Here is a 27,648-nt window from a genome sequence, read left to right on the forward strand (position 1 = left end):
GAACTAGCACGGAGATGCAAAGATGAGCCAGAAAGTTCAGAGAAATAAGGTTGAAAATAAGAGAAAAGTCAGCTTTTTAAAAAGTTCAGTTTTTATTTTTCAAAAGTAATAAATAAGAAAAGAATTATTTATACTATACAGCAGCCAGTCTTCTCTGCCACTTTGCAGAGTGATAGTAAAGCATTTATTATATACTTGTGATGCATCAGTGCATGGTATCATTACAGTAGTTTTATTGCTTGCCTCATTACATGCAGCATTCTGAAGTGTGTAAAAACATTTTAATCAGTTACGATGTGTTATCTATACACCCGTTTATAAATTTTCTGTAATTGACTCACTTTCATATGAAGTTTTCCTCAAAAAAAATATGAATTTAGTGTTTAAGAGAGGTCCTGGATAGACAGCCCTCAGAGGGAAGTCCTCTAGTCACACAGGGAACAGGTACACACCACAGGCAAAAGCAATTCAAAGTTTCTTACAATGCCCTGCCAACATAACCTGAACTTGAAATTGTAAGGACTGCCTTTAGGGATGGGAAAGTGTCGTGTCTGCTACACAGCAACTAGACCACTAGTGGCTGGCCCGTGCCAGGGACTCAGACTCACAGGGCTGTTTCATTGCCGTGCAGATATGCTGGAGTAGGCTGCAGCCTGGACTCTGGGACCCTCCTACCTGGCAGGGTCCTAGAGCCCAGGCTCCTAGAGCCCAGGCTCCAGCCCAAGCCCAGACGCCTACACAGCAACGACACAGCCCCACAAGTCCAAGTTGTCTGGCATGAGCCAGTCATAGGTGGTCTAGTTGCTGTGTAGACATACCCACTGTCTACTGAATCGTTGGCTTCTCTGTTGAGACTGCTTCTTACATTATGGAGGGTACTAACATCACCAGCTCATGTCATGGAAGCCATCCAAACAACCATCAGATAGTAACTTTTGCTGTTTATTGAGGTGCAAATGAACCAAGAGGTCTTAAGATGAAAGATTCCATTATCTCCATTACAAATTCTCTAGTTTCAGTCCCCTAGTTAAAAAAGTGTAAGAAGATGTAAAGAAAAGTTCATTTCCTAACGAAGTTTTCTCCATACCAGAATATCTGCAAGATTTTCTTTAAAAACAAACAAACATTAAAAAAACCAGGATTACATGAGTGATGTTGCCACAATGTGTCACTTAATAAACTTGTCACATGCTCTTCATCACATGCAAATATAATTGGTTCTGACTGGTTAATTCTCTTGTCTCGGGAGACCTGCAATACTGGTGCCTGGTAGCCATGATATGGAAAGGCTGAGGCAGCCCTTAATTATTAGGGATCTCAATTTGTAAAGGTTTTCAATACAGATGTTTCACTCAAGAGTTTAAGTTTTACTAAAGCCAGTGAATTTAAAATAAAATTAAGATTTTTTAAAAAAAATTTAACACCCAGACCTCTGAAGTAGCCCTGCTTCTCCATCACGTGACCTAAACCCAAAACCTCAGGGTTTTTAAACACCTCCCTCAACTGGGCTGTAACTAAGCCCTGCTGCTTCCGCCTTCACAAAATTCACCCTTTCCTCTCAATGCCAAACAGCCAAATCCCTTGTCCATGCCTTGGTCACCTCCCACCTGATCTACTGCTTCTTCTTCCTCTTACCAGGTCTTTGAAATATTAATGCTAGCCCTCTCCAGTCAATCCAAACACTTCAGCTAAAATATCCTTATTTATGTCACTTCACTGGCTCAGTGTTGTATTGTGGATTAAATTTTAAACTTCTTGCCCTTGATTTCAGAATCCTATAAAGCAAAAACCAGTCTCTCTCTCTCTGACCTGGTCAGCTTTTGAGTACCCTCTGCCCCAACCCTCATGTTATCCACTCTACTATTGATGCCAGCCACGTATTCCTCCATACCCCTTCTATCTTCTTGTCTTGCAGAAGAGTCTGCCTTTTTCAGGCCCATGTGCTTGGAATAACCTTCCAAAACCTATTTCACTTCTCCACCCTCATCTAGTTCAAATCACTCCTAAAAATGCCACTTCCACAGCATCATGTATAAAAAAATTTGCACTTATATACTAAAAATATTTAAAATAAGAGCAATTAACAGTACCTCAAAATCATTTCACAAGGCAGCAGTTACTATCTTGGACAGTCACACAGATCCACTCAATGCGCTAGATTACAAGAAAAGTGAAAGACATATGTAGAGGGCCAACTGGATCCCAGGTGCACATGCAATACTACGTCAGAGTCCAGTAGACTTTGTTTTTGTCATTAAGCCTTTTATAAGTTTTCCACTGCTATTCTAATTTGCACACTCTTGGTAATACAGATTTCAGAGTAGTTACGGAAATTATACTGCCAACTTCAAACTTTTGTAAGTCATTCCCATAAACCTGGGTATTTTTTTTATTTTTCACAAAATGAAATACAGAAGTTCCCCATTACATTCACTGAATACAGTATGTCCATTTAGCTTAGCAGCACTGCCTGCGTACACCACTCATCCCACACTGAAACAACCTTTCTTCCAGCTGAGACCTGGACAATATTTTCAGATGACTAGAATCACTTCTTGACCATGACAATGTGTTCCTTCACCAGCTCCTCAAGTCCTTCTTGACCCAAGAACTAGAACCCAATCCCTTACCAGATACACCCTAACAACCAAGTATTTTAAATCTAAAACAATACCCTATGTAATGGTCTACATCGCAAAACTCCATACTTATCAAGTGAAATGAAAAACTGCAACTGAAAATCCTACAGATACACCTATGGGGAGAAGCATGGAGAGAAGGCTATCCAGAGGGTACTCCTGTCATCCCAAGTGTATTACTTAAAATCTATCTGGTCTGTGTTTATGGTGAAACAGCTAATCACTAAGAGTGGAGGGGAACTGAGTAAGTATGAAAATGGGTTAAAGTATAAATCTAATTAATCATTTTTCTGGCTGTATGTATCTCCATGAAGACCAAGAAACCTCTCCCTCAGCTTCAGCTGCCCAGTAAAGAGAGGAATTTGAACCCTTAGAGGAAGAGAGTCAAGAAGAAGGTTGAGTTCCAGGAGCGGATACGCCATTTTCCCAGACTAGTGGCTTTTTGCAGTGTATGTAACTTTGTTCCCAAAGTAACACTAATAGTTAAATGACCCGTCTAATGATAAAGGAAAGGAAATCATACTGATACATATTACAGAACATGCATGTTGGAGACACCAGAACCTTACTTCTCTGCTTGGCACCAAGTATGGATGGATACATGTCACAGCAATGTGTGTGTCCATGTTGCAAATATTCCAAGTATTGTGGGTGTTATGGACAGAAGAGCTGCACAGTGGCATTTTAAAGGAGCCAATGTATTTCCACATTAATAAGCATCACTAAAACTCATGTATGGATGATCTGCAAATCTGTACAATATTAAAATCTAACAAAAGTTAAACACCAACAAATTACAGAAAACTGGCCATACTGCTTCTGAAGGTAGTTGATCAGACTTCTCAGAAAAGATAAACACTTAAAGATTAAATGTATGCAAATTTATTTTTTCTCTCTCTCTCTTATTTTACTCTTTTTTAAAAAAAACTTTCATAAGAGATCAACTGTGGAATATGTCTGGGCTCAATGAATAGAATACAAAAAGAGCTCTGCAAACTTCTGTGGTCTCTTCTACTTACTGTTTCAATAATTCTTTACCTTTGCAAATAAGGTCACTCCATTTTTGAATTGCAGGTTGCATACAGTCAGCCAGTACTATACAAGACATTTAATCCACAGAGTAAACACTAGTGCATTGGGCAATCCTGCACTGGCTTTTAACAAGCAGCATGATGAGAGCTAAGCAAATACTACAGAAGGAATAGGGGGAATATTCACCCATCTATTTGAATAAAATCTGCAAATTCACTGTAACTGAGTTTGTGATCTTTTCTATTTGTTTGTCCTAGTGATGTGAATGTGCGCAAGACCTCTGCTTTCTGTAAATGTTTGTGCAACTTCACATCCAAAGTATTGGATTTTCCTCCTATTTTAAAGAATGAGATTCAATCAATCAATGTGGGTGAGATAATATCTTTTATTGGACCAACTTATCTATGGCAGGTATCACCTCACCCACCTCATCTCTCTCATATCCTGGGATCACCATGGCTAAACAACACTGCATACATCCAGTCAGTGAGCAGAAACAATATCACGTTCTCTAGGCAACCAAGTGCATCACACCACAATGAATAGCAAGTGACAGTGATATCACTTTATGCAAACATTTCAGATGAATAAATCTGTAAAAATAAGCCTGTTTGCAGATAATTTGCCAAAAGAAAAAAGTTAATGCAAATACACTGGCTATGAATAGTTCACTCAAGTAATTAATACCCAGTACAGATAATTTCCTATTGCAGCTTTCAGAACATTTTAATCTAACCCATCAGTCCAATTTTATGAAGGTCTCTGTGTCATCCCACTGCGGCAAGGTAGGAGTGGGATGCTTAAGTCCTCCAGGGTTGCATTGACCAACCTGAAATTTAGCCAAACTGGGATTGCACTCTATCAGCAATCTCACTGGTTATTTGTTGAGACACAAGCAGACAGAAGTATGCTGAACAGAGGGAAGAACGAAAGCACCATACTCTAACCAGCATGCCCACTACCCATTACAGTGCACAGAAGCCAATGAGACACTGAATGCTATTATGAACACTTCAAAACTCTAATCATGTGAATGACAAGAATGTATTCCTGTACTCAGCTATCAAGCTACTGTCAAAACAGTGCTGAGAACACATACTTCCTAAGGGCTTTGTCTACATACCTATATTGATTTAAAAGCAGATTAAAGTATATCTGCTTCTAAAATGACAATGGTACATAAAAACTGTGTATACACTAGCCCTCACTTACAGGGAAGAAAAAAGTAAGTTCTTTTCTTTTTAAATCAGAGTATTGGATATAACAAATCATGCTGTAATGTAGACAAGCAATATTGTTTTCTTGTAAAACCAGATTGAAAGCACCTGCAGAAACCCAAAGTTCACATAAATATACAATGGCATAATTAAGACTGTTCAAGCAGTTGAAAATAAAAGACTAGCTTTGTTTTAGGCTGCTTGGCGTGCACCATATATGTAAAAAGATAGAAAAGTGATGGCTCTTAAATGATGCCATCACTTTTTTAAACTGAATTATGGATTACAAATTTTTAGAAGAGGGTTGTGTAAAAAAAAACAAAACCCCTGTCTTTGCATATTTAGGCCAAGAATTTTCCCATGTTTAGTGCTCCTCTCTAGTTATTGCAATGCAGTACCCACCACCATGGTAGGTAGACACCCATACTTAAAATTATGTTAAAAAGGTTAGAGTAATTGACAGTGCAGCCTAGGCTAGTCCAAACAAAACAAGTGCAGAAGTACACGTTTCTCTTTCGGTTAGTCATGTGGAGGCTAAGAAGAAGAATATTGTACAATTTTAAGCCATTTCCATGATATGCACATGCAAATACTGTTAGGCTGGAGGAAGTACATATGCAAACAACACAAGTTTCATAGAGTGCAACTGGAAGAGTAAACAGACTTTACAGTCTAAGGGGCGTGATTGTGATACTATTCATAAACAAAAATTCTCCAGTGCAGACTAATCAAAGACTATTTCAAAATGTCTCAATGCCTTAAAAAAAAAAAAAAAAAAAAGAGCTACACTGAAAGGGTTGCTGATAAAGCTTCATCAACAACACCTTTTATGGTCTGGTTTCGGTGGAGGAAGAAGAGATAGCTGTTTTGTAAGGGCCATCCCCATCTCTGGCCACACCGTCTTTTTTATGAAAACGCATAGCTCATCAGACCACGGCTCTGTCAGCCCAGTATCCTGTCTCAGACAGTGATCACTTCTTCAGAAGTCTTCTAAATGGACAGTTATGGACTAGCCTGCCCACAGGGGACATTTCTTCCCACCCCCGATCAGTTAAGAGACTGCCTTATGGCTTGAAGGTCTCTCTTTCATAGTTATATTACATCAGATACAAAAATGTATGCTCTCCTTAGCTACATAAATACCCAATCCTTTCTTTCATCTTGCTAATTATTTTCATCACCTCCCCCCCCTTTTGGGCTCGTATTTCTGCTACATCTTTCTTGAGATGGGATGACCTGACCTGTACTATGTTCAGGTGAAGAGGGATGTTCTTTTATCTCGCAGAAGGAAAGGAGAATTGTGATGAGCGATAAGTACTGAGCTGAGTCCTGAATGTTGATCTCCACATGGCAGCACATTTCAACGCAGTATCATGACTGTGCATAGATTCCGTCACTGAAGAGGTTGGCCTTTAGCCATTAATGTGAAATCAAATTGCTTTATATTAATTTGTTTTCATATAATACTTATTCAGAAGTAGACAACAGTTTACTCTCTCTCTCTCACACACACACACACCCACCCACCCACCCCCCGCCTCCTAGGGGCATGAGGGGGTGGAGAAGAAGACTAAAAACACATGCTCTTAAGTCTTTGCCTGGGACTGTAAACAACAATACATGGCTTCCATTTTTATGCCTGTAGGCTATTGATTAGGTATAATTTAAAAATTATAATCTAAGACAAAAGGGATAAGAATGTATTGCAATCAACCAGAAATCAAATATATGCTCTGAGACACCTTTATTTTCTATATACACCCCACATTCCAATTGAAAAATAAAATTGCAAAGCCAAACAATTATAGCATCTAGTTGAGCTGTCACCATTTTTCAATCAGAGCAAACTTCCACAGAAATCTACCTAGGGAATCTACCTAGTCTTGACCAAACAAACAAATGATTTTTCTGTCTTCCAGTGTTCAGTCAGTTAATTAAGACACAGAGCACCTTTCTCCACTGGAATGAGCAGTTATGGAAGTAATTCTAATACTCAAGGCAAGTTTCTTTAGATTTAAGTGTGTTGCCAAAAGGCACACTGAATATTTAACAAATCTAAACAATCACCCATTTCTTTAAATTTATATAAAACTTTCCATTTTTATATTCTATTATTTGCCTCTCTTGAAAGCCTCCATTTCCTACAAATATGATCTACTTAGCCAAAAACTGTTTCCCTGTATGTTAAAACATGGCTCAAGTTAAAATATGGATTTTTCATTTTTTAAATAAAGGACAACTTCCACCATGCCAAGAATTATGTGCATCCCCATCATAGGAGAACCAAGTGATCATTAGTTAATTCTTTGCTGCTTCACTTATCATTAGACTGTCTGTTGCCAGGGTGATACCAAAAATAACTTTTTAAATAGTTAACAGCAGTGGAGATTATAACACAAAGCAAAGGTGTCCAGGCTCCAAAAGCCAGGGGCTAAATCCCTATTTCTTTGAGGTTATCATATTCCTATTACTATTACCATATTCCTATTTTCCTCTATAGATTAAAGAGTCAGAAAATTACACCAATGTGAGAATCTGTAGAACTGTAAGATCTGCAGTTTACTACAACTTTTACTCTAAAAACATTTCCATGTTTAGGATGTGCTCTTTATAAAAGCCTTGTTACCTGTACAAGCTGCAAAGGCTGTAATACAAATTGCATTCAGTTCACCTACATACAGAGCTGGTTTGCTAATAGATCAAATCCACACGGATTTCAGATCATAGCTAAAATCTGAAGACTAATTCTTTTCAGCAAACAAATGAAAGTGCATATTTGTCCATCTTGCTATGCTGATTGTGTACTGTAGTTAATGTCAGTCAATAGTGCTAGCATTCATGGGCAGGCATAAGCCAACCAATATATTTTATTGGTATTTTTGCAGCTAAAGTAATCCATGTGTCATTTTGAAAATTAAAAAGGATAACCTCTAATATTTTCAGAGTGGGTCTGAATTCTGATCATATCACTAAGTCTGGAGTCACCACAGTGACTAAATAAGATAATAATATGGTTCTACACATTTATATCAAAGTAGCACCCAGAGACCCCAATCAGATTAAGGTCCCACTGTGCTAGACACTGGTCAAGAGACATGTCCAAAGTTTCTGCAACTTTGCAGCCCCACAAACAGGCAACTTCTGTACAGGAAATATTTTTTAAGTTTAGGATTGTATGCAAGTGCGCAGTAAAACCTGTAGTGGATCATGGATCTCAAATCTCTACATGCTTTAGCAAAGAAGAGTTTTACATTTTAAATAAGTCTACAGTTTGGCCAATGGCTTATCATAGTCCTACACCCAAGGTTTAATGAAAGTTTGCCCAATTTTAGGACACATTCTAGGCCATCAGGTGATTTGCCCTCTCCAATTATTTAAAGAAACCAAGAAGATGAAAGCAAACAATTACTGTTAGAGGCAAGGATAAATTATACCACTGTTTCCTAGCTCATTAAATGCAGAAAAGGAACCAGAGTAGCATGCACACTATTTGCAGATTTTAAAGTTTTTTTTAGTTGTGGCAAAAATGTTGATCCCTCACTCTCAGGATGCAGCTGTGCCTCGGTTCCCCAGTCACACCATCTCCCTTTCACTGTCAAAGGTACTTTGGCTAACAGGCTAAACTAAGAACTCCTCCCTTTTTACAGGGAGGAAGAAACCTTCAGGAAAAATTCCAAAATAAAACCAAACACAAAAACAAAAAAAACTTTCAAACTTAGTTCCAGTCTGAGCCACAACGCTTTCTCAAGTCTCTGTGGGAATTTTACTTTTCTAGGGTTCATGACTAGTCGTTTGCCTATAGTTGCAGGGAACCACCCTTCTCACAAGGTTAGCAGCGCTCAAGATGACACTAAGGTACAGGACAGCCCATGCTCTCCCTTTACCACAGGCTCCAGCCCTAAAGCCACAAATAATGAAGTTGCTCTCTGCTCTAGCCTCAAACTTTTTCATTTTCCCCACACAATAGTTACTGCTTATGTTTGCTTCTTTTCTGCCCATCACTTAGGCTCTCACCTGCCAGTGATTCCCAGGCTTCTTCACCCATTCTCTTTAGGGCTTGCCCACTAGGGAGCCCATCACAGGCTGCTTCTCTCCTGCTTGTGATGGCAGGGAAGCTTATTTATCTCCTATCTCTCCCTCTCCCCAGCAGGCCCTGCTCTGTAACTAGAGTTCCCATCAATCACTCTCAGAACTACAACCCCTAGAATGCTTTGGTCCAGGGTTTGCTAGGTTAGTCTCATAGAATCCTGAAAATATAGGGCTGGAAGAGATCAAGTAGTCATCAAGTTCAGCTCCCTGTGCTGTGGCAGAACAAAGAAAATCTAGACGGGTGTTTGTCCAAACATCCAATGATGTTTTAAAACAGGTTGTCCCAGAACGCCGCACTGCCGCAGGGCCCACCAGAGTGCTGTGCCACCATGGGTGCTACACCCCACCCACTTCCACTCCTCTCCCACAGCAGGGTTCAGATTCTCATCCTCTCCTCCCCCCCAAATCAGCCCCATTTTGCGTTACGGACAGGTCCTAGGCTTCCATGAATATTTGCTGACTGCCCGTGACCCGTCCCTAACTTTTACTAAAAATAATGCCAAAAATCTTAACATTATCAATTACTAATATCACATCTACTGCTTCCCCTCCATCCAGGAGGCCAGTAACCATGCCAAAAGGAGGAAATTAGGTTGGTCTGTCATGATTTGTTCTTGACAGATCCATGCTGGTTATTACTTACAATCTTCTTATCCTCTATGGGTGCTTACAAATTGATTGTTTCATAATTTGTTCCAGTATTTTTCCAGATAAGTTAGGCTGACTGGTCTATAGTTCCCCAGTTCCTCTTAGTGCTTATCTCTAAAAAGGGGAGCATTGTTTGCCCATCTCCAATCTTCTGGAACCTCAACCATCTCCAGGAGTCTCCAAGATAATTGTTAACAGTTCCAAGATTGCTTCAGCTAATTCCTTAAGGACCCTAGCATGAATTTCATCAAGCCCTACTGACTTGAATAAAACTAATTTACCTAAATATTGTTTAACCTATTTTCCCCCTAATTTAACCTGCATTCCTTCCTCACTGTTAATATTAATTGTGTTGATATTGTGTCACCATTAACCTTTCTAATGAAGACTGAAGCAAAATAGGCATTAAACACCTCAGCTTTATCATCATCACTTCTTAACTCTCTTTCCGTGTAAGTAGAGGACCTACACTTTCCTTCAGCTTTCTCTTGCTCCTAATTTATTTGAAGAACCTCTTCTTTACGTCTTTTATGTCCCTTGCTAGTTATAACTCATTTTGCACATTAGTCTCGGATTTTGTTCCTACGTACTTTTGCTACTCTTTTGTACTCCTTAGCAATTAGCCCATGTTTCCACTTTCTGTAGGATTCTTTAGATTAAAGAGCTCCTAATGGAGCTATATTAGCCTTTTACTATTTTTCTTATCTTTTCTTTGCAGCAATATAGTTTGCAGTTGTGCCTTTAATATGGTCTCCTTCAGAAACTACCAGCTCTCCTGAACAACTGTTCTTACATTTTCTTCCCATTGGATTTTAACTATCATTTCTCTGAGTTTGTTAATGTCTGCTTTTTTTTTTTTTTTTTTTTTTATTAAGTCTGTTGTCCTTATTCTACTGCTCTCCCTCCTTTCTTTTCTTAGGATCATGAAATGATGATTTCATGATCACAGTCACCCAAATAGCCTATCACATGGAGATTTGCTACCAATTTCTTCCTTTTGGTCAGAATCAAGCCTAAAATGGCTGACCCCCTGGTTACTTCCTTCACTTTCTGGAACAAAAAAAGTTATCCCCAATACATTCTAAGCACTTATTAGTATTACTCTTCTAACATATCTCTGGGTAGTTATAGTCTCCCCCCTCCCTCCCCGTTCCTATCAGATCTTGTGTTTTGGATATTTCTGTTATGTGTTTTAGAAGTACCTCATCCACCCCCTCTTCCTGATTTGGTGGTCTATAGTACCATAGACATCATTCCTATTTTTAGGCCTTTATGTTTACCCAGAGATGCTCAACTGGTTTGCCTCCCACCTCCTTCTGGATCTCAAAAGAAGTGCATATATTCTTGATGTACAATGGAACATCACCTCCCTTTTTACTCTGACTCTCCTTCCTAAATAAACCATGCCCCTCTACATCAATATTCCAGTCATGAGACTTCTCACCAAGTCTGTGATGCCAGTTAAGTGATGGTTTAGCTTATGTACTAATACTTCCAGTTCTTCCTGTTTATTCCCCATACTCCTTGCATTTGTGTATAGATATCTAAAATGGTGAGTAGATTTACCCCAATGGTTTCCCTTTTTGTTCCTATGACCCTATTGTAATTTTCCATGTCTCCTCTCCCCTCCCTCCCCGTCCCCCTCCCCCAAACATTTAACCTACTTTTGTTTAAAGCCTCCAGGTAAGTATGTCACCTGCCCCCTTTGAACCTAATTTAAAGTCCACCTTACTAGGTTGGTGGGTTAGTACACAAAAATGCTCTTCCCCTTCTTGGTCAGGTGGACCCCATCTTTACCCAGTAGACCTTTTTCCCCCACAACAGCATCCCATAGTAAAAGAAGTTGAAGCCCTCGCAGCAACACTACCTTCAGACTCATGCTTTCATCTCTAGGATATGTATGGCCCTGCCTGCGTCCTTATTCTCAACCAGGTGAATGGATGAGAACAAAACCTGCACCCCAATGTCTTCACTCTAGCTCCTAGAGCCCTGTAGTCACTGCTCAGGGTCAGATCTGGCAGTATCATTAGTGCACATGTGGATGAGCAGCATCAGGTAATGATTAGAGGGACAGATGAGCCTTGAACTGCATAAGGCCACTGAACTTGTTTTGCCCCTCCACAATGTGCTGTCCTGAGCCAAAAGTGGCAGGTTTCAAGGTGGACTGCTTGTGAGGGACAGGTGTCTGTTGATGCCATCCAGCCATTACGTTTTCCCGAGGGGGGAATGCCCTGGGGGAAGTGGGGAAGTCTTCCAACCTGCTTTCATTGGGTCAAAGTCGAAGATGATTCTTGCAGGGAAGTTGGTAGGCATTTGGGGCAGATGACCACACTACCTTAGAGAGCATTGGGTGACAGAGAAAGTTTGGTACCTGCTTAATTAGAAAACTCATCTCTGCCTTTATCTTTAATTCATACCATTTGGTGTTTTTCAATCAATCATTCAGAAAGGCTTCATCTGAATGGTGTCCAATTTCTTCTAACTCTTGACAGTGAGAGGCCATGTTTCAAATGCATAAATCAGAATGCTGACCAAAGCATTCTATATCCTCAGCTTCTTCTCTCTACCTATCAGTATGCAGTTTGCAAACTGATGTTCTTGATGAGGTACCCCATTACTGACAACACTTTGCAGTGCAGGCTTCAAAGCTCATTCTTGTGCTCTCCCAAAGCCACCCACATTATTGGCAACAAAACAGAGGTAGGTGACATGACCAACAATCTCGACTAGGTGGCTGCCCACTAAGTTGCTAAAGTCTACAGCATGTCTGAAAATTGTCAACTGGAAGAATTTTGGTTTTAATCCAATTAATTTTCAAGCTGACTTTTGCTGCTGAGCTCTCCAGGGCTCTAAGTGCCTCCACTAGATTCATCCATTGGTTCGACAATTAGCGCTATATCATTGGCATAATTGATGCTGGTGAGGCTCTGATCAAGGCATAGGGGTCATTTTGAGTGATACAGTAATGCAAAAGGGTTGACTGCTTCACAAAATGGTTTATCTTCTGCTGCAAATGATCAGTTTAAACATAAAAAACTGTTGTAGTTAGCACAAGAAAGATATTGTGCTCCTCTGATTAATTGCATGGTATAGTGTGGATATTTGTTAAGTCCAATAGCACATAATACCCAATTTCCTGCTGCTATGATAGACAGTATCTTCTCATTTCACTCACTTGGTACCTAGCATTTCCTTCCTCTTCTATCTTACATCACTTGCCCAATTATAAAGCTTATTAAAACACCAAGCCAGTGTAAAAACAATAGTGTTTACAATGTTCAAATTTGAAAAGCATCTGTTTAAAGATTTGAAGTAGAAGGGAAATGAATTCTGAGCAACAGTCAAATCAGATACATGAAAAGAGAGTAACCAACTGAAGTGCGTAATATTTTGACTTAAAAGCATGTTTGTGATGCATTTAATTTTTGTGGTTTTCTAAGGATGAGAGATTTTCATTACAGATTAAGATGTTTGTGGAATCTTTCAATTCTTTTGCTGCACAAAACCCACCAGCTAAAGCCCTTTCAGGGCAATTCTCAGGGTAGTGGGCTTCTGGCTTTGATTTTAGAAAACCAGAGATTCTATTAGGCTTCTCAATTTAGCATAAAATAAAGTGTCCAAAGTTTATAGCCCTTCAGTGGAGAAATAGGTATAATGGCCAAAACGGTGTTGAAAACTAATGTAACCTTCTGCTACATCATGGTATGGCAAAAAACACCTGTGATCCTAACAGCACCCCAATGCCAAGGGCTCATTGGTATCCGATAATAAGTTTCAGCTGACCCGATCACATCAGTGTACCCCTGCTCAATAATGTCATAGCCTGTATCAAAAAAGGTGTTATTACGATAACAGAAAGCGGACAATTATTGATCATTAATATTCCTGCACAGAGGACAAATTCAGAATTACAAACATATTGGAAATTATGTTGTTAAAGTGTGTCTGTCAGGCAGAGGTAAAGTTACCCCATTGTAGACAAAGGAATGTGATTCTGCCACTTGGGAGATATTTCCAAGGTATACTCAGACAGGGGGTCTCAACCTTTTTCTTTCTGAGCTCCCCCCCTCTGGATATACTATGAAAACTCCAAGGCCCAGCAGGGAGGCCTCAGGGCTTCAGTCCCACCGGGCAGGGAGGGTGCTCAGGGCTTCAGCCCCGGTGCCCTGTGGCCCCTGAATCTGGCTCGCCCCCCACCCTCCAGAGGGCCAAGGACCTCTGGTTAAGAACCGCTGCATTAAGAGACAATGGGAATGCAATTTACATAAAAGCAGCACCATGACGGGGAAAGAGATTGCTAAAAGGCAAATTGAGCTAGTTCCTGAACACACCAGCAGGGAAAGAAGCCAGCATGGAACTTCCTTTGCCAGGAGACTCCATGCCTCCTGCCTCACAGCTTGAATGAGCTTTCCTTTGGGGGGTAACCTCCCGAAAAATCCATTTCAAACATTTGTTAGACTATGAAAGAGAGGGGCAAAGAACCCAATTATCTTTCACTAGGACAACACAGGAACAGAGCGCTTTGGACTTTATGGGAGATCCTGACCAGAGGGGCTGGTCAGCCATCTTGCTGCAAGGCAGCGTGAGGAGAATCTTGCCTTAAACCAAGACTAGTTTTATTAAATCAGTCTCTAGAAAGCATTTTTCACTTTAATTTGCTTGAAACCATTTCTAACTCCATCCTTTATACCTGAACTCACTTAAAATCCCATCCTATTTTCTTAATAAACTTGTTTTTCTTCAAAGCTAAACCAGTGGTTCTCAATCAGGGGTACGCATACCATGGGAGTACACAGAAGTCTTCCAGGGGGTACATCAACTCATCTAGATGTTTACCTAGTTTTACAACAGGCTACATAAAAAGCACTACCGAAGTCTGTACAAACTAAAATTTCGTAGACTGACTTGTTTATATTGCTCTATACACCGAAATACAAGTACAATATTATATATATATACACACACACACACACACACACCCCAACTGATTTATAATTGTATGGTAAAAATGAGAAAGCAAGCAATTTTTCAGTAATAGTGTGCGGTGCCACTTTTGTATTGTCTGTCTGATTTTGTGAACAAGTAGTTTAAGTGAGGTGAAACTTGGGGTACACAAGACAAACCAGACTCCTAAAAGAGGTGCAGTAGTCTGGAGAGGTTGAGAGCCATTGTTCTTAAACCAACCCACCGCTGCATTTGATTTAAAGTAAATGGTAACTCCTGGTAATGTGGCAAGCTGCTGGATACAATATTTTTAAAGGGACAAACCAACCTTCATCTCCCCCAATGGTCCAGGAGAGGGCTGCACACTGTAGAGCACACTGTTTTGGGAAAATTCAGAACCGGCGGTTGTTAGGGTCACCTTGCCAGGTGTAACCAGAGTGTGGCTGAAGTGCAACAAACAGGCTGCAGGAATCAGAGATGCTGAGCCAGAGCTGCTTCACACAGTGTAAGTTTGTATGCTGGCTGGGAGCGTCCAGACAAGGGCACTACAGCAGCAGAGCAAATTATGCACCTAAGGTTACAGGGCAGGGTGTGACAACCCCTCACTAATCTGAATGAACCCCAGCACGTGGCAGCATCAAGATTACTTCATTAGACAGAATAGTTACCAAAGCCATACTATGTCCTAATTAGAGGGGTGGATGGGAGAAGGAGGGAACAAAGTGGCAATATGTAGAAATCTCTCTGCCATGATATGAACATCTTTTCACCATGGATAGGTCAGCAGCAATTGTGCTGTGGAAGCTACCCAAACTGCTGCCCACCAGTTGGGCACCAAATTCGGGGCTGTAGTGTCAACAGTGGATGCTGTTCCAGAGATGCATGGTGACTACTGTGCCACAGAGATTTAAAGAAAAACTGGATTTTCCCCAAACAGTGCAGCTATAGATGGAGCTTGTGTGCCCATTGCCCCCCCCATCTTTGCCCAACTAGATCAAGAGAACAGAAAAAGGTCAACAGGAAAAGGTACTGCAAAGCATTTATATCATTTGCAGAACTGTTGACTCAAGCCAACAGCTGAGAGTCTGAGAAGAAACCTTAAGAGAAAAAGATACCACCTGCGTGTTCCATTAGTAACACTAGCTTTAATTAGGCAACACATTACTAAACAGAAGGAGTCCGAACACCATATATGAGTAAAAAGCCAAATATACAAATGGTTAAATGTTAACAGGCAATAATCTTTTAAACTAAACCTGGGCCTTCAATTTCTAGTTCTAAAAGCTTCCAACATTTTACTGTTATCAGAAGACATCCTAGTAATTTCTTGCATAGCCCACTGAATTACATTTTCAGAAGTTTCTATTCTGTCATATCCCTCCACGTTAGAAATCAGCATTCGAGTCAAGGGGAAGAATTTGCACATTGAATTTTAATTTCATTTTATTTTATATTTTGGCCCTACATGTTTTCTCCACACTTCAATAGGCACTGATTTAAATAATGAGCTATTTTAAAACTGTTTATATTCGGAGGGGGGCAGAAACCCAAAACTGCAGCTGCCCTTGCATGAGTGCTGACAAGCTATGTTTTTCAGTTGACATAGTAAACAAGCATGTCCCAATCAGCCCAACTCTCCTTAGCAACAGAGCCAGATTCGTCTTCATTCTCTTAAAGACAGTGGAAAGGTAATGGTAGAATGTTATCTTAATTATGTGTGTTTCTTAAGCTAACCTCTGTTTTTAAGCAGGAAACCAGGGACAATCAGACAACAGTGTGTGTGAATACACCTTAATATTAATATTTCCCACAAAACAAGCCCCAATCAGGATAGTGCAGAAACCCATCTTTTTGCAAAAGCAAGCAGTGTTTTCATTAATAACGCATTCTCTTTACCAAGAGCTGCCCTTTGGTGTCCAAAGCCCATAGCCAAGGGACCCACTTAATTTTAGAAAAAACTAGAACTACAAGAGATTCTCTGCCTCTTCCCCCCCCCCCCTTTTTTTTTTTTAAGTAAATTTTAGCTTTCCTTTGAGAAGATGGTTTATGTTTTCAAGGCCAATATAAACCAAAGTAAACCAACCACTAAGGTTGAGAGAAACATGCAGACGGACTCTGCCTCCAGAGCAGGAAGTCTATGGGGTGGGGGCCTAAAGATACATGTGCCAGTGTCCACCCCCTAAAGTGTCATCCCATTATTTCTCCCAAAAATCCTTAGGCCTATCCTGCGCCTAGTACTCCAGACAGATTCGATTGCATTGGGAGGGCTTTGCAAGCACCTCCAAATATGCTACGGAAAGCTCTGCATTTACGACATCTGCTCAACATAGAAAGGGTGGGAGCAATGCAGCAAAGCTCAAAGCAGGTGTCAATGATTAAAAACAAAAACCTCCATAACACAGCTCCATAGGCAGATGCACCAAAAAGCAACAGTGAAGCAGCTCAGTAAAGAGCCTCTGAGAAGCCAGATCTGTCAGGTCTCATCCAAATAGGTTTATCATCTGTTTGTGTAAAGCCCTCTTTTTGGTCTGCCTTTAAGTTGAACTGAAGCTTGGTAATAAGCGGTCAAGTTCTCCATGTGCACAACTCAGCTCTTGAGAGCTGCAGTTATATTAAACTTAGTACTTTATCCTTATGGATCTTCCTTACAGGGAAGACAGCTCACTGTTATATTTTATTCAGGCTTATTTTAAAACCTGTTTTAATACAGATGCTAATACTTTAACAATTTTTTAAAGTCAAGATTAAACAGTGAGCCATTTAACCCAAAAAGTCTAGAAGGAGGCAACTGACTCCTGGGCAATGCTTTAGTCCAATATTCAAATTGATTACAGAATGAAATGTGTTCAGAAACATGCACTGGTGACCTGGAAAAGAACATGGTCACGGTGTGTGGTTTGGATTGAGAGGGAGATATTCTGCCCACAGGGCAGAATACCTAAAGAACCACACCTTTTTCCTCTGGAGACTTGGTTACAAATGAAGCTACTGATTGGCAATACTCCAGAGATGCCCATGACTAATAGAAGTGTTGCTGTGAACAACTGAGGTACATTTGCAAAGCTGTGTGCAGAAGTTTGCGCAATGCATGCCTTGTGTATACTAGCCTGGCTCTGGTCCTCTTCTTCCTTGCAGACTTTAGAAAACTCTCCAATTTAGATACATGCATCTGATCTGCTTCAATGGAAATATTCAAAGGTGATCCACGTAAGGTTAAGTGAAGACAAATTCTGAAGACCAATTTCTGAAATGGGCAGTAAGGGACCATACAGTGGGGTGGTTTGTAGAACAAAAACAAAAAACAAAACAAAAACCCCATAACATACAAATGATGCAAATTCAAAAGTGTATCTAGTTTTAATTTTGTAAAATAAGTCTGAAAAGAGTCCTTTATAATTAGGATTAGTTTCAGGAAAGACCCAACAGCCAAGGAAACTACAAATGATCTTGCAAAACACTCTTGAAAAGCTCCACAAAGCACTGATTGTTCACAGTCTTTAGCAAACAGTTCATGTATCAGGTGACTCAATACATTCAGAATAGTGCCTTCAATTCAAAACACAAAATAGTACAGGAGGTTACAGCTTTTCTGCCAGTATCAAATATTTCAGCTTTTACATTATTAGTCCTACCAATGGACCAAGGAGCATGGTGTTACGTATATGGTGGTGGTGAAAGAGAACATGTTGAGATAGAAATGTACTGAACTTCTATTCCCCATCCAGTTACTCTTTTGGAGGCATGTAAGATTTGAGGGTCCAGAAACATCCTTCTAAATCCTTTATATAACTAGAAATATATTATCTACAGCAATTTTACTTCAAGTAGTTAGATGTTTAGACGACAATTTGAGATAATTTTTAATCTGATAATATTAAAAAGCCATATAAAATAAACATGTTAAAAATACACCAATGTTTTAGAACAACTTTAAGAAGGGCTTTTTACTTGCAAGATGTATTTGCATATTCTATGAAGTCCCACCACCTCCTGCAGTAGTACAGTGCATCTTCTCCTTAGCAGGAAGATTTTAGAATCAATTGCCACAGCATTTTGTAAGTTCAACACAACAAGAGGCTGACGGGGGAAAAGGTGAAGTAGAAACCACAGAAAAAATAGGTTCTGATCTCAAGTGCTTGATCAGGAGGGTATACAACTAATATGGGATGCTTGGCCAACAAAGGGTCCCAAAATCACCAAACACAGAAGTATAGAGTAGTTTAAAAGAGACCTTCAAAATTCACTTTTCCAAACTTTTTAAAAGTTTCTCTCTATTTAGTATATGGAAAAGGTGTTTCTTGAACAAGGCTTTGTTTCAGGTCCATAGTCTTCTGTTATTGGGTAAGCTATGCAGTGAATACAGAATTAGGACTGGGTAAACGAGTTTGGATGAAGAACTAAACTCTCAAGAACCTTTTAGCCATCCCATGTACCAGACACTTTTGAAGGACTGAGTGTGTCATTAGATTTTATCCTCCCTTTCCCTTCCTCCACTTTGTCACCCCCAAAAAACCAACCCTTTTGTATTGACGATCCCCCATAGTGTTGCTTTCTCCTACCATCCCTGTGACCCGCCTATCAAGCCCCCCCTTACTCTTTAGGTGACCATCACCTACACAAGCTCAAAATGAGGAATGAGAATATTTTTAGCATTGGGTCAATTATTCAAATTTTCAGCTGACTGAAACAGCAGATTGACTAATCCTGTTGCTGAAGCTACCCAAATCTAGGAGCATAGAACACTTCCCCCTATTCTGAAAGCCACACCTTTCAAATGCTTCTCACTTGTAGGAATACTCCATATTCGGAAATGCTCTTCTGTTTTTCCTCCTCATGACCGTATTTGCCACATTGCCATTCAAACAGTGGCAACTGCAAACTGTTCCCACCCACTAACAATAATAAATGTTGGATTCGCCTCAAGACGTACAAAAGTGGCAAGGAGAGTGACAAAGATGTAGCACGAGATTGAGGGAAGCAGCAAGGCAGGAGGAGATGATGAAAGAGACAGCCCATAAATTAAGTAATGCATTAGGGGGGTGAGTGGCTCCTTCATTTTGCATGTTTCAATGTTACAAAGTGTTAGTAGGGGATGGGTCAGTCTTGGAAATGACCAAAAAATGTATTATGTAATTTAAGGACAGTCCTAAAGTCATGGAGAAGGCACAACCCAAATTCCATATTTGAACTGTCTGTTTGATTATATGAATAAGTTAACGCTGGGATATGAATGAGAAAAACTCCTTGCAGCAGAAGCTAATACTATGATAGCAATGGGAACATAAGACAATACTGGCTTGCTACTAAAACATTTTAGAGTTGTTTCTCTCAGTTTTGCTCTGGACTAGCAGTCTCACTCTATTTCCCATTTAAAATCCAAACAAACTTCAGTGACTGAATTTTTTGCTTCATACTCCAAATAGAAAAACTAGTTTAGTATTTAATTATGTATTTTTACTATTTTAGCAGATTTCATAAGCTGGAGTTGAAACCTTTGCTTTTTAAACTTAACTCCACAGAAATTTTTTTTAAATGAAGTTAAGGATTGTTAAAATTAAAAAAACCACACGCTATAATTACCCAACTCTGAACCTTTAAAACATTATTTATGAGGCAGAACAAACATTGGAATGTAACTTTTCCTCTAGTAATGAACAATTGTAAGACTCACTGATAACATTTTACTCTTGCAAGAGGAAGACCTTGCCCAAGTGCAAGTGGGTTAAAACCCCAGGAAAATTTTTAAATGGCTAGGTCCCCAAAGCAGAAGTTCTCTTGTTGCATTTCAATTCTCTATGTAAAAGGTTACCTGGGAGATATGGTTGATGGAGGACTCCATTCTTCGCAGCTGGGATGCCTGGATGTCCAGCAGTTGGAGTACATTGTTGGCCAATGCATTGATCTGATAAGCAACACTGGCTAGAGACTGGGTTGTGTATGCTTTGGTCTCTTCTAATGCTTTCCTTTTATCAGGAGCCTGGAAAACAAAGATGTAATTCAAGACATTACTTTTAGAATGTAAGTCCTCAAAAAGGCCTCATTGAGTAACTGCTCTGCCTGTACAATCAAAGTCTTCATCAAACAAAAACTTAGATGGGGGGGGGGGGGGAGAGGAACCACACACACAAAAACATGATGGTTTTGTTTAAGTAAAGATGTTCTATGCTAAGAAGTGATTCTCTAAGTCAAGACAATACTATCAATTCTCTAGAGCAGTGCTTTTGTAGTTCATCTATCCTTCACTTCCCAGAAGGAAGCTTCCAATTCCCCAGAAGAGTGAAATCCAGCTTTTCTGATCTCTGATGAGATCACAGTACCCAAGCCCATTAAAAAAGGGAAAAACATTTTCCCACAGTGGGGTGTCTCCCACTGCACATGCAGTCTATGAAGCCAAACCAACAGCTGTGTTGGCTGCTTATCCCACAGTGGGGGAGGAGAAAGAGTAGAGAGAGTCAGGAGGACATGCATACAGAAGGCTTCTCCATCCAAGAGCCTTTGTGAAATTATTCCTCTTCAGATGAGAGTTTAATAAACCTTCAGCTGAGGAAGCAGTCTCAAACTAAGGCTATCAGAGGGGATAGAAGGTATAAATCAAAATCTCCCCCTCAGACTTCTCCCTGCAAGGAAACAAAAAGTGTCAAGTATCCCCATGGCCATTGTAGTTAAACTTTTGCTGATTCTCCCCTCACCATGAAGATGATTTTCACCTTTCACCTGTGGTAACATACACCCCTCCACCACCATCCACCTTACCCTTCTTAACAGGGTCTTCCAGTGGAAAAAGAAAAGAAGCAAAGAAACACCAGCACATAGATGCACTTGCAGTGACTTTTGCCTTTGCTTCGCATATTGTTTGTATCCAAACAAACTTGAAGAGGTGTGAACTTTCCCTTTCCCTATACCACACCTCAATAGGGTGTGAACTTCAAAGCTTAACTGACATTAGTCCCCATGTCACCCTTCAGAGCAGGAATTCATATCTACTTGGGTCACTACCAAAGGAGGAATTATTTTCTGCTGACAAGGTGAAATGTGCAGGGAAGGAATGAAGTCTCATCAGGATAACCTACTGCAAATATAAGGGTTTTTGTTTGTTTGGTTTTTTTTTGTTTTGGGGTGTTTTTCTTGGTATTTTATTGATTTATAGAGCACTTAGTCACAATAGCAGCTACACCTGCTTTTGAGAAAGGAAATGTTTAGAAGAGAAACCTTTCAAATATAATTTCTCTTTCTGTTGTTCTTTAAAGAATTTGAAAATAACGGAGAAGAGAAAAAGAGACATTCCTCGCAATGAATAAGAAGTTTAAATTAAGCACAGCAAAAATCAGGAAATAGGAATTCAGTTTGCACTCTGCCTCAGCCCTGCATTTCCTGACTTCTGCTTGCGTAAGTACCATTCTTAAAATCTTGCACCATTAACTCTTTCACCTCCACATTTTTGTTTAATATTGAGGGGTGATGACACTATTAAAGGATTGTGTCAGGGTCAAAGAAGACAGTCTTTTTTACATAATATAAATAAATATTTAAAGATTCATTTCTAGTAATGGTTTAATAGAAAGTGTTAGTAACTGGTAGCATGACATTCTCCATGAAAAGGGGCAAATTAAAGAAAAGACATTGAAGTAGAGGACTCTTTGCAACAAGCAGCAAAAACAATGAAGTCTAATCTAATAAAAAATTATTAATGGTAGAGAGTCTACCACTCACTACTGTAGCACGTACTGGCAGAAGCCAACGGATCCAAGAACACTTTCAAAATAATTATTGAGGGCACAGGAGCAAACCATCCCGATGTGCAGAAGGAATAGCAAATATGGTAGGCGTCCAGCTTGGCTTAACAAAGAAGTCTTTGGCGAACTTAAACACAAAAAAATGGACTATAAAATGGATAGAGAACTGGCTAGAGCATAGGGCTCAACGAGTAGTGATCAATGGCTCCATGTCTAGCTGGCAACCGGTCACAAGCGGAGTTCCCCAGGGGTCGGTCCTGGGGCCAGTTTTGTTCAACATCTTCATTAATGATCTGGAAGATGGGGTAGATTGCACCCTCAGCAAGTTTGCGGATGACACTAAGCTGGGGGGAGTGGTAGATACCCTGGAAGGTAGGAATAGGATACAGAAGGACCTAAACAAACTGGAGGATTGGGCCAAAAGAAATCTAATGAGGTTCAACAAAGAAAAGTGCAGAGTCCTCCACTTAGGAAGGAAAAATCCCATGCACAGCTATAGACTGGGGACCGACGAGCTAGGCAGCAGTTCTGCAGAAAAGGACCTGGGGGTAACAGTGGATAAAAAGCTGGATACGAGTCAGCAGCGTGCCCTGGTTGTCAAGAAGTCTATTAGCATATTGGGCTGCATTAGGAGGGGCATTGCCAGCAGGACGCGGGAAGTGATTATTCCCCTCTATTCGGCATTGGTAAGGCCGCATTTAGAGTATTGTGTCCAGTTTTGGGGCCCCCACTACAAAAAGGATGTAGACAAGTTCGAGAGAGTTCAGCGGAGGGCAACAAAAACGATTAGGGGGCTGGAGCAGAGGACTTATGAGGAGAGGCTAAGGGAACTGGGCTTGTTTAGTCTGCAAAAGAGAAGAATGAGGGAGGATTTGATAGCAGCCTTTAAACTACCTGAAAGGGGGTTCCAGGGAGGATGGAGCTAGGCTGTTCTCGGTGGTGGCAGATGACAGAACAAGGAGCAATGGTCTCAAGTTGCAGTTGGGGAGGTCTAGGTTGGACATTAGGAAGAAGTTTTTCACTAGGAGGGTGATGAAGCACTGGAATGGGTTACCTAGGGAGGTGGTGGAATCTCCATCTTTAGAGGTTTTTAAGCTGAGGCTTGACAAAGCCCTGGCTGGGATGATATAGCTGAGGTTAGTCCTGCTTTCAGCAGGGGGTTGGACTAGATGACCTCCTGAGGTCCCTTCCAACTCTAATATTCTATGATTCTAATACCAAGAATCTAACTAAAACAAACAGTGTTACTGGTCATGTATCAAATGCTGAACGTTTTCTACTAACCAGAGTTGCTACCACTGATTCAACTCCTCTGGGGATGGCAAGAGTGACAACAGAGAAATGTTACTATTATTTTAAACCACTATACTATCTATACATGCTGTCAGACAAGTTAAACACAGTAGTTAAAACGCCAACAGAACTACACTAGTGTTCCAACACTGCTGCCAATGGTGAAGCTGTAATGGCAGCCACGGTGACAAATTTCAAGAGACAGGCTTAATGTAGTAGAAACAGCTAGGAAGAATCCAGTCAGTGTAACCTCACACTTCAATGGTTCCAAGTATGGCCTCATCCAGCAGTCCATATCTAAACACGACACTTGAGGAGCTGTGTGTGACTACGGACTGGTGGGTCAGGCAATAAGAACATGATATAAAGCCACAAGACTTGCAACAACTGGATGATAGATTGAGTGTTTTTCCATTTGACAGCAAAGCATAAAACCTTTTATTTCTCTGGCCATTTATTTCAGCAAGCAACTTGAGTCATTTTATCAAGTGTCTAATCCTCATTTTCAGTTATTTGACTCAACACATGGACATTTTAGTCATTTAGACAAAAGACTCGTTCAAACAGCATGATTATACAGAACAGTCTTTCTGAGGAAACTATACAGCACCAAGTGTCAATTACCCCAACAGAATCTGATTAGTACAATTCTCAAGCATGATTCAAAACAGAAATTTCTCTTTGCTCTTCCTGTAATTGTTTGTGTTAAAGCTAACGTGACATTTAAGCTTGCGCAGTACACTACTGGTGGTATAAGTCTCTTAATACAGATTCAAAACAGATATGCCTGCCACCCCTAATTTAGAAGGGGGAGCAGATTTGTTTTCTCCTCCAAAACACTTATAATAATGGAGTTAAGACATATCCTTTTTATAGCTTTGTTTCAAGACTGATAGTACTCGGTACATGTAGCATTTCAGATGATTTCCAATCATGTATATATTCATTGCCTTGATAACTCCCCTATGTAGTGGGAAGTATTATCCCAATTTTACAGTGGGTGAAATGGACACACAGGTTAGTTGAATAACTTGCCCAAGTTCACACAGTGAATCAGAGCAGGAGCAGAATTCTCTTCTTCTAGAACCATTACTCCATCCATCCTGTCCTTGAACAGATGCTTTAATACAGGCACTGGTATTTCACTGTCAAAAATGTTTCACTTTCATTTAAAAGAAGAGAGGGTGGTACACGCGCATTTTTCCCCCACCACAGAATAGATTTCGAAATAAGAGCCAAATTCTGGTTCCATTAACTTCAAGAGGAAAATTCCCACTGATTTCAATAGAATCAAGATTTGCTCCAGTAGCCTCTGTAAACCATTGGACAGGAACAATTGCTCAGATGATTTTCAACCCCTTGAACCAGTTCAGGCAGACTTGGCAAACACACCTAGGATATTTACAGCTTCAGTATGGGTTCACCATAAGTAATTAGTAACGATTTTTAAGACATTATAAATGTAATATTACTAAACATCAAGAATGCAGGTGGGAAGAAAAGAGTCACTTCTGTACAACTGCAGTAACCTTAACTGTTGCCTGACTAAGAGAATGCCAACTTGACTCTTTGCTTCCGCAGAAATTAGATATGAAGCTTTGAGAGGTTGTGAAAAGAAATATATATATTTAAGCCAGTGTGCAGCTTGGATTCTCTACCAGCTCATGGGCTGATTTTTGGCAAGACTGAGAAAGTCCCCTGAATCACTTTCAGATACATAGTGATGTTACTACATCACAATGGACTCCATCCAATTCATTGCCAGAGTAGGAGATGAACATGTTTAGTGATTCCCCAACTCAGCCACCCGCATTAGGGTCAGATATTAAGGAATCTGTTAATTGACTCTCCTTTATACATACACAGCTGAGACAGAACAAGTGATTCTTCTATGGACTGCCACCTATATGCAAACTTCTTTCTATAGGGATGTCTGTGCAATATTCTAACCATCTCCTCTCCTGACTTTTCCCCATCTCATCTGATTCTCACCATCTTCCTAGCTACTCCAGCTAACAATCTTGAGATAGTTTTTGGCATACATTCCTTACACTTCAGAAATGCATCCATTCACCTTTACTTTTACTGCAAACACTCTAGTCCATGCCTTCACTATCTTCTCTCAAGGTTCATTCTCACTTCTCCCCATTTCAGTTCATTCAATATGCTGCCAGTTTCCTCATGAACAAAACTTAGAGGCTTTGGCTGCTGCCACATCAACTTCCTACCACAAATAAAGAATCACTAAATAGAGGCACTGCTTGTGGCAAGACGAAGCACTACCCCTGGAACAACTGGTTTAATTTGGCTGAAGTCAGCAGGGTGCAGTAAGTGTGACAGAATTGGAAAGGAATAGTTGGCTCATATCAGATGGCTTAAAGACAGAGGGGATTTTGTCTCCCTATCCTGCAGTGGGTACTCTTCCACATTTTTCATCCTTGTGTTTGAATATGTGTAACCTCAATTTAAAAAAAAAAAACAGGACAACCTCTTAGGACAATGTTACATTCAGTTGATTAACAATCAATCACTAAGTTAAACGGAGTGAATTATTCAGTGCCCAATAACTTGTCAGTAGTTTAGCATTCTAGTCAAGAGTCCAGACCCTCTTTATACTCTGATTTACAGGAATGCTGTAGATTTATACTCTGTTTTTATAGTTTTGCTGTAAAGTGCATACAGTGTGTCAAATTCGTATTTGCTGAAAGAAAATGCAAAGGTACTGTTTAGCTTTGTGGATAACTTTATAAAGCTAGCTGCTTTGCATCAGTTAAAAGCAAACTGGATTACTTTAAATCAGTTTACATGTGACTTAAGGTCATCACCACATACTACTACTTAGCACAAGATGCTATAACCTCTAGTCTAACAGGAACAAAAAATGGTCAATGTGTATGACTGTATGTAATTTCACTCTTATTCACTTCCCTCTATTACTTAGAGTTTCTGGAAAATGAGAACGTAATTTATACTTCCTGATAAATAAAATGATTAGATTAATGTTTCAGAGTCGCATTCCCCCCCTCCCTTCTGACTCATCTGTTAACTCCAGTCAGACCAGAATTTTGGCCCTTAAACTGAAATGAAAAGGGATTTTGCCAATGAATTCAACAGGGCCAGGATTTGGGCCTAAGCATCTAGACAGCAAGGGCCTCCTTCGGAAAAAACAATTTAGTATGGCATATATTGGTGGCCTGACAGGATCAACAAAGAAGTTCCAACCTAGATTCAATAGTTTGGTCATAGCTGGACTCTGACACTTTGATAACCTAGCAAGCCTTCTCTGGGTCCTAGATCCTGGTCCCACACACAAATAGCAGCAATAACATGAGGACTAAAGAGAAGATAAGCAAGACAAAAGAGAGAGAAAGTAGGAGGAGGAAGAGAAGGGAACACTGAAGTGATTCGAGCACCTGTTAATATGGTAGCTGGTGTTAATTAAGGTATTTTGAAAAATTCACTACAAGTTAATAAGTGGGGAGAGAAAGGGCTCACTTCTAATTTACAGTCCCATTTCCAATGTCAGTATAATGGGAAAGATGCACGTCAAGACAATTGGCTTGGAAACTCCTGCCCATCAATACTGAACCCATAAGTAGATCTTCAGAAAACAAAAGGTCTTCCCTATCCAGGAAATGAAACACTGGCTCATTATGTAGCACTCTCCCATGTCTCCATAATGAACTTGGAAATCTACATCAAAATTGCTGCTTCATCTCTCTGATGTGGCTTTTAAGAACTTGGAAGGCTAGATTACAATTTTAAGAATTTATTCTTTGATTCTGATTATTGTTGGCAACAGGCCTTGACATTTCTGAGCTCTCCTCAGCTTATGTTCAGCGTGATCTTAGTATTCTGTATCTCAGCTGCAGTAATGTGTCTCAGAGGTTTAATTATCCCACTCACGCTAGATAATGTTTACCTAGTATGAGCCAAAAGTTTAATTCACACTGAATATTAAGAATAATAAAACCAGAGGTCATTTAAAATAATTATTGAGGCACTACCTATTGAATTAGGTACGCGGCCATAAATATAGGCTTGTTTTTATTC

At 40.0% G+C, this 27,648-nt stretch overlaps 1 protein-coding gene across 5 annotated transcripts in view; it reads right to left on the reverse strand.

Annotated features, from left to right (window-relative positions):
• ABI1 (abl interactor 1) overlaps window positions 1–27,648 on the reverse strand; it is a 111,914-nt gene that overhangs the window by 59,763 nt on the left and 24,503 nt on the right. For all 5 annotated transcript variants that reach the window (XM_067562394.1, XM_067562392.1, XM_067562395.1 and 2 more), the window contains exon 2: window positions 20,379–20,546. In XM_067562394.1, the coding sequence (XP_067418495.1) occupies window positions 20,379–20,546 (168 nt within the window). The remainder of the gene's footprint in view (window positions 1–20,378; window positions 20,547–27,648) is intronic.

This window comes from Emydura macquarii, unplaced genomic scaffold (genome assembly GCF_026122565.2).
Source record: "Emydura macquarii macquarii isolate MOO-44397 ecotype Brisbane River unplaced genomic scaffold, CSIRO-AGI_Emac_v2 contig_2422, whole genome shotgun sequence".
NCBI lineage: Eukaryota > Metazoa > Chordata > Testudines > Chelidae > Emydura > Emydura macquarii.